The sequence below is a fragment of the Canis lupus genome, chromosome 16 (assembly GCF_048164855.1).
Source record: "Canis lupus baileyi chromosome 16, mCanLup2.hap1, whole genome shotgun sequence".
NCBI lineage: Eukaryota > Metazoa > Chordata > Mammalia > Carnivora > Canidae > Canis > Canis lupus.
The window spans coordinates 8,083,831-8,094,627 of NC_132853.1; the positions used below are offsets into that span (position 1 = coordinate 8,083,831).

Sequence of the window (10,797 nt, forward strand, 5' to 3'; positions counted from 1 at the left end):
ACACAGGCCTGCAACCCCTTACCTGGGACCAGTGAGACCAGCCTTCAGAGGGGTGCTACTCGAGAAAGACACAATGATGGGTGCTGAGCATAAGCTACCCCCCAGCAGTGCCTGGCCAGTGCCTGGGCCAGTCCTTGCAGTCATACCCAGTGATGTGTCTGCAGGAAAACAGACGAATAGTCACATCAAATAAATAAGGGCCACAAACAGCCTTGTTCAGAACAGTTTTGCTTCCCAGTGAGTTTAGAAATTTTTTTTAAACCAGATTTTGCCATTAAATAAGGAATGGAAAACCTGTGGTATTTCAGAGCATTCTGGACTTTGAATCAGAGAGTGGGCTCAGGACCTGTTTCCCCTGGCCCTTAAGGTGGTTACAGGGTGGACATGAGCTGGTATGTGGCCAGCAGCCACTAATGGCTGGCTCTTAGCAAGTGCTCTGTAAATGCAGTTATTGTACCTGTGATTTAAAGAACAGCGCTAGGGGTGCCTGATGAAGGAGGCTCAGCTGCTTAAGCATCTGCCTTCAGCTCAGTTCATAATCCTGGGATCCTGGGATCAAGCCTCACATTGGGCTCCTCCTTAGTGGGGAGTCTGTTTCTCCATCTTCCTCCGCCCCTTCCCCTTCTTGTGTGGTTTCTCTTTCAAATAAATAAGTAAACTCTAAAATAAATAAATAAATAAACAAACAAACAAACAAACAAACAAACAAACAGCACCAGGAGACATTGCATGGCACACTTACTCGGCCAGCAGGTATCCATGCACACCTGCTCTGTGGCAATATAGCAGGACAGATGGATTCTCCTGGGCCTTCCCTTCTCGAAGATCCCTGTCTGAGTAGAACAGAGATGTGGTCGGCTAAATGGCAGCAGGTGTTGTGGGTGTGAGAAGGGAAGGGACAGCTCGGAGGAAGGAGCAGGCAAGGCTGGTTCTCGAAGTTCTGCTGTGTCCTCACCTCTGACGCCCAGGATAAGATGGGAGAAAGGAACTGTTGGGGAGGGAAGGCCAGGCAGAAGCCAGGGGGAGGTGTGCAGACAGGACTTCCCCGCCACCAGCCTCACATACCCTTCTTTTCCTGACTCCTCCAGGCTGCCAAGCTGAAGGCCAGGCTGACCCTGATGGAGGGGTGGCTGGAGGGGACCAATTGTGGCAGGTCCTGGGGACCACTGCCCATTCTGCAGGGAGAGGCCCCACGGGGGGACATCTACCAGGACTACCACCTCCTGCAAGGTATGGTGAGAGAGCGGAGAGGGAGGCAACGGGAAGGCCAGCTGGTCGGGCCCAGCCCTGGGAGCCCCTCAGATAACATCCTAGCCCATGCCCCATGCCCCATGAGCTTGGTGAGGCCAGGGCTTGGGTTCCTTCACTGATTGACTCAGGGAACAAATAATCATCGAGGTGCTGTCCCAGGTGCTGAACAGGTAACATTTCTGCTGTCCCCGGCCATTGGCCATTTTGCTCACTTCCCAGCATAGACAATTAACGAGTGAAAGAGGGGGGAGGGGGGGAAGAAAGGCTGTTCTTAGAGCCAGGTGGAATCTGTCCTTGGGGCACTACAATTCAGGGAACTTTGAAAGTGAATCGATTCTTCAGTGTAATTTCATGTTCCTAAGCACCTACACACCTTTAGCAGCAATTCTTAGGTAAGCTGAGCACCCTTTAGCAACACTCATTGTCAGAACAGGGAGCTTCCTTCTGGATGCTCTATGTTAAAAGGCCTATCCTGAGCCACACTGCAGATCACAGAGCTGACTCGAGGCAGGGGTTCCTGCTGTCTCTGATTCGGGAATTGCTTGTTGTGACTCCAGCAGATCTGGATTCCTTCCAGCCGACTATGGCCAACTTCCTGTGTGGGAGGCCTTGGGTTGGGATTTGCCTCTTCTGGGCCTCAGCCTTGGCATCTGTAAAATGGCGAGGCAGTTCCCTTGGAATTGGACTGGTGGTGGTGCTCAGGCCTGCTGATGGATGGAGCTAAGCTGTGGGGCACAGATGGGGTCCTCCAAGAGCGGGACCTTCATTGCAAAATCTTAATTGTTCTGTGACCCCTGGACTTTGTGGGCTTCATGCAGGAGCCTGGGAAGTCTTCCTGGAGCAGGTGACAGGCCTCAAGGATGCTGTGAAGGCTGCCCGGGAGCAGCTGCGGGCTCTGAGCAGAGGTGCCAGCTGTGCCCAGGCCCAAACAGAGAAGACCTGCATGCAGCTGGCAGACCTTGACACAGTGTTGGAGTCCTCAGAAGAGGAGATTCTGCAGGCGGCCACTGTCCTCAAGTCCCTGGTACCGCAGGGGCCCCTCCGCACCACCTGTCCTGGGCTTACTGTGGGAATCTGGTGGCCTGAGGTGTGCCTCTTTGGAGAGGTTCAGTTTCCTCATGTGCAGAATGGGGGTCACATAGTATCCCTTCTGCTGACTCAGTGGGCTACTGTCTACATAGAACAAGGCATGTTCCAGGCGGACAGTGAATGCCCATCAAATGGGTGGTGGGTGTCATTCCTGTTGTTTCCACATTCTGGGGCTCTGTTCACTGGGTGCTGACTTTGAGGCTTTTATGAAACAACTGGCATGGTCTGGTTCTCCCAGTAATTTAACCAGACGAGGCCCTTGCCTTTCAGGGATGGCCGTCATTCCTCCTCTCTCACTCTCTTCTTTAAAGGTGATTCCTCAGAATGGACCCAGCCAGCCCACCACCTGGAGCCACCTCGCCACAGAGGCCCGTGCTCTTGCCAGAAGGTTAGACCCCAAGTCCCAGGAGCCTGCTGAGGTCCTGCCCACACAGTCATGAAGGGAGCCCAGCCCTTTCCCTGCCCCTGGTTCTGGGGTCAGGGTCAACCTCACAGGTGTCCCTCTGCCCAGATCCAGACCTAGGCTGTCCTGAGCACCCTCCTCTGTGATGTCTTTATTAGGGTCATCATATCATTATTGTCCAAACTGAGATTTAATGTGTGGTAAAAGGCCCTCTTGACCATTATGCCAGGATAATAGGCATAAACTCTATGTAACAGGAAGTGGGGTATGGATCCCTTCCCATCAGCCTTCACTGTGTGTCAGGTGGGAAAGAGGAGACTGGCCTTCGGGGCTGGACTGCTTGGGATGGTGGAAGACCCACGTGGTGGGAGGTGTGGGCTCGGGAACACACTCCCTTCTGTGTGAGTGGTTGATGACCGCCAGGTGGGCATTTCCATACAGCCACAAGGACGCCACTGCCAAGATCAAGGCCACTGCTCGGAGGGCTCTAGTTGCTTCCAACACCAGTTACGCCCTTCTCTGGAGTCTAGTAGAGGGCAGAATGGCCTTGGAGGCCCAGCGGGAACTAGAGGACAGGTGAGGCCTCCTGGGTGTGGGTTAGGGCTTGAATTGGCTTCCTGCAGCTGACGGATCCTAGGCCCAGAACTGGCTTCCTTTATTCTTTCAATGGGAGTGGGGGAATGTCTGAGGTCTTGGGCTGACTGGGTGGTGAGTTACAGGAACCCACTTATGCCTGGGGGTGTGGCTCAGCCTCTGGAGAGAAGGGACGAGAACTTGAACCAGGAAGGTCCAGAGCAGCACCATTCTCTCTCACTCCTGCAGCATCCCCCAGCCCCGCTCTACCCGCTCCCCCCCCCCCCCCCCCCCCCCCAGGCAGCTCCTCCTGTCAGGCAGCAGCTTCCTGCTTGGCCTCTGCTTCTCTGCTCTGGGTGACACTCCTATGTCCTCCGCAGTCAAAGGGTCAGGAGAGACCCAGCAAGGTCTCATAAATCCCAGGTTGACTTCCTAGATGAGAGAATCTGAGACCCACCTCCCATCAGGTAGCCATCCCTGAGCCCACTGGCGTGGGTGGGGTGAGGTCCCATGACTCATTCCTGGGACAGCGGTGGGGACCCCGGCTCTCTGAGAAGTGGGGAGGGAGAAGAGACAGTGGTGGGGGACCGTGCCCCAGCAGTGCCCATGATGGAGCTGGGCAGGAAGGTTGTGGACAGCTGGAAAGTCCTAGGTGGTTGATTCCAGCACCTTGGTGCTGATGGAGCCCCAGAGCGACCATGCAGCCCAGGACTCTGCATCTATCTGGAGAGCAGCATGCCCAAGGTCACCCAAGGGCACAGCCCAGCCAAGACCGGGGCCTGGGCTGAGGTCCCTTCCTCCGCACCAGCACCGCACCTAGCATTTACTGGTTAGTGATTCAGCCAGAGGCTCCAAACATTTGCAAAACAGATGATTCTCAGGCGGAAACCAAGGGCAAGCCCCTTCAGAAAAGAGTGCTTGAATTGAATGAATGAAGAAACAAGAATGTGGTGCCTCTTCTGCCGAATAGCAGCCAGTTTCTGAGGCCAGCTGCTGGGTGCTGAGCCTGCAGAGGACGGCTCTGCCTGGGAAGTTACAGATGGCTCCAGCGAGGGGTGGGGGGCAGCCATGAGGAAGGATGGCCCCGTGCCCCACCCCACCCTGTGAGCCACCTCTGCTGTCTTCTCTCAGGTACCAGGATGTCCAGGCGGCCCAGAAGGCGCTGGGCACAGCCGCGGCAGAGGTGCTGCCTGAAGCGGAGAAGGCTCTGGCCACCATGCAGCGAGTCGGTGTAGACGCAGCCCCGCGCCTGGCCTTGCTGGCTGCACCCATGGCACTGGTCAGCCTGGCCAGGCAGTCCTTGGAGCTCCAAGGGGGTGGGAGGGCGTGGGGGTGGGTGGCTGTGGCAGCTGGGAAACCAGTGCGGCCCAGGCAGAGGCAGATGATGTAGCTTATCTTTATTTGGCAGTCGATTTAAAACGAGATAATCTACCTCCGAGGCTTGGCGGAGCACCTGCCTGGCATGGAGTTAGGGCTCGGCCAGTCTTTGTTGTTGATTGTGGTGATAATAGCGAGGCTGGGACTATTCTTGGTAGTGGCATTAGCAAAGACATGGGATCAAATCCCAGCCCCGCTGCTCCAGATCTGTGACCTTGGCCAAGGACTCCACCCAGCCTCCTCCTGCTCTGGTTAAGTCCTCTGTCAGAGCTTGCCCATCAGGTTACATTAGGGCTGCGTCCAAGGGGGCCGGGAGACGATTCATAAGTAATGGGCAAGGTGGGCGTACCGCTGGTCGGCCCTCTGAATAAATCAGCTCCATCGTAATCCTGAAATCCCACAACTCAGAAACTGCACTTTAAGGATGAGATTAAGCTTCTACAAATGCATTTGGGGCAAAACTTGACCAACCCGAAGCTGTTTATTTGGGGTCTTCGCTTCCCTGCTCCTGAACACGAAGAGTACTATGCAGGTGTTAAAGGGGTTGACCCTGAGCGTGGCCCCAGTTGCCGCCGAAGGTGCCAGAGGATGGGCAGTACTTGCACAGTCTGCTTCTCTCGAGTCAGGAAAGTTCTAAATGTGGAGGCACATCGGGCCCCAGGGTTTCCACTGAGACTGTGGGCCTGGGGAAGGAAGTACAGGTCAGGGAGGCCTCACTTCTAGTAACTAGTAGAGCTGGAGTAGAGACAGGTTCCCCTGCCTGGTATCCCCACCCTGGCCCCCCTGCTTCCTGGGGTCCACATGCAGTGCCCCCCATTCCCGTCCCCAGGCTGCCTCTCACCCACTGGAGGGTCTGCCCCACAACCTTCCTACCAGGTCCTGCCTGAGCCTGCCATCTCCCTGCAGCCCCAGAAGTCCCAGGCTGGGGCCCTGGACCTGAAAGTTCAGGCCTTGGAGAAGACGGTCACATCCAGAGAGCGGGTGGTCACCGAGGCTGCCTGGGCCCTCCAGGCCACTGCCCAGGCTATGCTGCACAAGACCCAGCCCCTCATGCAGGTGGGCTCTTGGTGGGGGCTGCCCTGAGGGTGTCCTGGGGTAGGGGACAGGTTTGGGAGAGGAGAGGGCAAAGACCAGGGAGAGTTCTTTCTATCCCTCCAGTGTCTCCCACCTGTAACCCCCTGCCCAGCCTCTCTCCTCTCTCTCCAGCTACGCCAGGAGGCCAGAGCTGCCCTGACCCGGGCTTCCTCGTCTGTCCAGGCCGCCACAGTGACTGTCATGGGAGCCAGGACCCTGCTGGCTGATCTGGAAGGTACACATGATCCTTGCTGAGCCCTGGGCGTCTTGATGCCCAAATGTCCGTGACAGCCACCTGGACTCCTGCCTCAGCCCTAGCAGCTTGGCTCTGGGGACAAGAAGGCGACAAAAGTCCAGCTGTGTGGGCATAAGCCAAACAGCCCATTCCTCCCAGCCAGGACCTCTCCCAGGGCTGCTTGTCTTTCCTTCAAACACCACTCACGGGTACCCTCCCACGTGGCCATCAGTCATCAGACCACACAAAACCGTCAGGGCCGGAAGAGATTCTGATGCTGTCGACCGTCTGTCCCTGGTCTAGTCTTCCCCTGCCAGGGGTCCTGTCCAACCGGTACAAGGGCTGCCACAGTCTGGTGTTCAGCTGGGGCAATAGGAAAGGAGGCAGAGCTCTCTTTAGAAGGGGGTGTGGGTTTATTTTATTTATTTATTTATTTATTTAATTTATTTATAAATAAATAAAATATTTTTAAAAAAAGGGGGGGGTTGATGCCAATCCAGGTCTCCTCTGAGCTGTAGGAAAATGAGGCTAAGTGGTCCCATTTTATAGATGTGTAGACCCAGGAGAGGGATTGATAACTCCCCAGGGTCAGCGGTGTGCCAAATGGAAACCGTCCCATGTTAGGGTCCTCCAGCTCCGCGTCCCCCTACGGAATAGGCTTGTCTGATGTCCTCTTTGCTGCAGACAGAAGACCCCTCACCCTTTATCTCGGTGCCAGTGAACTGGGTAAGGCAGGAGCACGCTCAGCCCCAGAGGCCTCTTGGGGTCTGAGATCAGGAGTCAGACTCTGTGGCCCTAGTGGATCTATGGCTTTCCTCCCCAACTCCATTCGCTGCCCCTGAGAGATGTGGGTCCCACCATGGACCCCTGCCCTCTGGGGCAGAGGGCAAGCTGGTCGGTGCCTCCTGTTCTCTGTCCCTCTGCGGTCTGAAGTCCCAGTCACCCATGGGTCAGGGGGCTTCTCATGGGGAAGGCATGGCTGTGTGCACTTGCCTCTGAGTCGTGTTTAGGAAAATGTAAATTCAGTGATACTAGTGGTAGAATATTAGGACTTTAGAACATAAAATATTTTTAAGGGTTGCTAAAACCATATGCTGCCCCCCACACCCGCCTTCTGCTGGGCTGCCTCCAGTGATGCGTGCTCACTAGCTCATGAGGCATCACCTTCTCATTGTCAGACATACATACTGCATGGACATTGGCCTCCCTGGTGCAGTACCACGATCCACAAAAGGACTCATCTCAACCCGCTAACCCGGGCTCTTTTCCCCGTTCCTGCCCCCTTTCAGAAACACCTCCTTTCACCAACACTTGGCCTGTGCTCAATTGGTATTCAGGATGCAAGGAAAATTGACTGAGCAAAATATGGAGCAGCCTTCCCCAGGGTGTGGCCCTGGGCCCTTAGCCCAGATCCGGAGTCAGGCTCTGTGGTCCTAGTGGCTCTATGGCTTTCCTCCCCAACTCCATCTGCTGTCCCTAAGAGATGTGAGTCCCACCACGGACCTCTGCCCTCTGGGGGAATGTGGGCATGCTGTGCCAACAGTGGGTTTGTGTTCAGATCAGTTTAGGAAATGTCGCTATTATAGTGCCCTCTCGAGGCCACACAGTGCGCACCCTAGGGTAGTAAAGGCCCTGAGAAGTCCTGCAATAGGGAAACCTGGTTCTCTTTATTTAAACTTGATTGACATTTCCTCCTGACGCTTAGAGTTAGGACTCCAAGGATTGCATTTTAAGAAATGCCAATTTTGTACACAAGAAACAAATCTAATTTCCAGATTATCTTCATAGAAAATTATGTGACATTCTGCCTTAGAAGGTTTGATTCATTTTAAAAATTGGCTATAATCAGTACTCCTGATTTCCCTTGAATTTTATCTGAACGAAAGGGCAAAAGTCTTCTTTACAGAGACAAGCTACTTCTTTTTAGGTAAGAAAACCTATGCAAATCATAATACTTTCCCTTTTTATCTTGGCTGCTAGGAAGCTCAGAGGTAAGTAGAGCATTCAATGCCTGCAATATCATTATCCTAATTTTCTGGCACTTCTTCCTCCCTTCCTTCCTTATCCCCCCAGTTGCACGTGGCCCTTAGTTTTTTTATTTTAATGGTCAAGTTGTTGACTTACCTATCACTGTAAGCTGCCCCAAAGCCCTTATAGGAATAAGTGGTCATAGAAACAAAGGGCTGAATGGATTCACTGAGTGCCACGCTGTGGCTCCCCATCCATTCCCACCCCTGGCCCAGCCATTGACCACCATGTAATCTCGAGATTTTAATAAACATCATAATATACTATGAATCTTTAAATTCACTGAGCAGGGGACACCTGGGTGGCTCAGTTGGTTGGTGTCTGCCTTTGGTTTGGGTCATGATCTCAGGGCCCTGGAATCGAGTCCCATGTTGGGCTCCCTGCTCAGGGGGGAGTCTGTTTCTTCCTCTCCCTGTGCCCCTCCCCACAGATCCAGTACTCTCTCTCTCTCTCAAATAAATAAATAAAATGAAATAAAAATCACTGAGCAGTACATCTTGCTCATTATTTGTTTATTTCCCAAACAAGCCTCAGAAGGTAGCTCTCTTGCATCTAGAACCTCCACTCACATCGTCTGCAGGCCTGAGGCTGGTTGGGTGTCTGGCCGTGGCTGCCGGGCAGGCTCTTGAGGCACAAGCCCGCCTTGCTGACACAGCCTCCCCCGGGTTTGCAGGAATGAAGCGGCAGTTTCCTCAGCCCAAGGACCCGGCCACGCTGGGGAGGAAGGCAGGCTCGGTCAGGGGCAGGCTTCTCACAGACTTGAAAAAGAAGACCAAGCAGGCAGAGAGGATGCTGGGAAATGCAGCGTCTGTCTCCGCCAGTGCCAAGAAGAAGGGCCAGGAAGCCGAGACGTTGGCCAAGGACAGTGCTAAGGTCAGGGCCATGGAGGTGACCACAGTGATGTCCCTGCTCCTGGGCCTGTGGGAGGACTGTCCTATAAGAGCTGCCCTTCTGTAGGTGAAACGTGGTCCCTACAGCCCTGCGCCCTTCTGTATAGACAATGCTGAATGCTCCACACTTACTAAGGGCTCAGTGGATCCCAGGCTCTGAGCCCTGGAGTATCATGCAAGTGACCCTGTTGATCCCCCAAGAAATAGGTGTCACTATTATCCCCATGGGACAGGTGAGTACCCTGAGGATCAGCCGGGTTTCGTTAATGCATCGCCAGGGCTCTCACCTAGGTCTATTTGGCTTTATTCCCCCAAACTTCTAGGTCCTTGTTGTTTAGTTGGGGCCAAGGTCTAATCCAGGTGCATCCCTCTGGTCCCCCGCTAGCTTTGTGTGTCTGGCCAGCATCTAGTACATGTTTGTGGAATGAATGTATGGTGCAGGGCACAAACTGGTGCCTGCTTGGCATGATGGCCTTGAGTGCTCTTTACCTGCTCTTTACTCCACTCACCCTCTGCTGCCCCCCACTGCCGCCCGCCCCCACAGCTCGCCAAGGCCTTGCTCAGGGAGGGCAAGCAGGAGCACCGGCGGGCAGGCCGGCTCTCCAGCCAGGTGCAGACAACGCTCCGACAGGCTTCCCAGCAGGTGCTAGCTTCAGGGGACCGCAGACAGGAGCTGGAGGCAGCTGGGCAGGTATGTGTGCCAAGGACCCCCACACACACCGCACACACTCCCATGTCCCCCTGGCCCCCTGAACTGGCAGGAGCCCTGTTCAAGCTTTCCCTTCCTCCCTCCCCAGGTGGGTGCCAGGCTGAATGCCGTGGAGCAGCAGATCTGGGAATCACGGACCTCCCTGGAGAAGGACGTCAAGGTCTTGTCGGAGCTGCTCGCCAGGCTGGGTAAGGAGACCCTTGGGTCCCTGGAGCACCTTCAGGACTTCTGGGAGGCTGAGCCCTAGAGAAGATCTCCCCCTCAGCCACGAAGGTCCCCCATCCTCGGCCAAAAGCATTTGTAATAAGCCCAGGACCCCAGGCAAGGAGGGGCTGGCATCCCCAGGCCGGTCACCATGTGCCTCCAAGGGCTAGTAGTCTGGCCGGGGGAGGAGGACGCAGAAAACCTAGCACACAGACCACTGCAGGTACCACAGGAGCAGGAGCATATTGGCCTCAAGCAGGAGTGCTTGAGGGTTTTGGAGGAGCATGGATGTCACAGAAGCAAGTGTGCTGTCGAGGATCAAGGTGCTGGCTTGGAATCAGACCAAGACTCAAGTCTATGCTTTCCCATCCTGGGCTGTGAGAAAACCACTTGGGAAACCCACTCCACCTCTCTGAGCCTCAGTCCCCTCATCAGTAAAATGGGAGTAGACCCTTGCATAATTTAGAAAGTGCTTGCCACGCTGTGTGGCAAGAGCCAGCGAGCAGCAGCTGCTCTCGGGGGAGGGAGAATGGAGATGAGCCACGGCAAGGAGACATTTCAGATGAAGGGGACAGTGTGCAGCAAGGCCCAGAGGCCTCAGAGCAGGGTGCGGGGGCAGCAGGCCTGCATTTTTTAAAATGGTGGTAAAATACATAATGCAACATTGGCCTCTTTAACCATCTTCAAGCATACGGTTCAGGGGCGTTACATACATTCGCACTGTTGTGCAGCCGTCCCCACCCTCTGTCTCCAGAACTTTCTCATCTTCTCAACCCGAAACACTCTGCACCCATCAGACATGAACTCCCTGCTCCCCTGGCCCCTGGTGTCCCTCATTCTCTCCTCCGTCTCTTTGAACTTCACATTCCAGGGACCTCATGTCAGTGGACTCACACCCAAGATTTGTCCTTCTGTGACTAGCTTCTGCCACTTAGCGTTGCATCCTCAGGGTCACCTGTAGAAC

At 54.7% G+C, this 10,797-nt stretch overlaps 1 protein-coding gene across 2 annotated transcripts in view; it reads left to right on the top strand.

Annotated features, from left to right (window-relative positions):
* Nucleotides 1-10,797, top strand: part of LAMC3 (laminin subunit gamma 3) — a 58,783-nt gene that overhangs the window by 44,812 nt on the left and 3,174 nt on the right. Inside the window, exons 18-27 of one of the 2 annotated variants that reach the window (XM_072778363.1) lie at nt 1,089-1,230; nt 2,070-2,275; nt 2,652-2,728; nt 3,185-3,319; nt 4,448-4,595; nt 5,570-5,749; nt 5,900-6,002; nt 8,704-8,903; nt 9,465-9,611; nt 9,718-9,817. In XM_072778363.1, coding sequence (XP_072634464.1) covers nt 1,089-1,230; nt 2,070-2,275; nt 2,652-2,728; nt 3,185-3,319; nt 4,448-4,595; nt 5,570-5,749; nt 5,900-6,002; nt 8,704-8,903; nt 9,465-9,611; nt 9,718-9,817 — 1,438 coding nt within the window. The remainder of the gene's footprint in view (nt 1-1,088; nt 1,231-2,069; nt 2,276-2,651; nt 2,729-3,184; nt 3,320-4,447; nt 4,596-5,569; nt 5,750-5,899; nt 6,003-8,703; nt 8,904-9,464; nt 9,612-9,717; nt 9,818-10,797) is intronic. The other variant, XM_072778364.1, reaches the window with a different exon arrangement.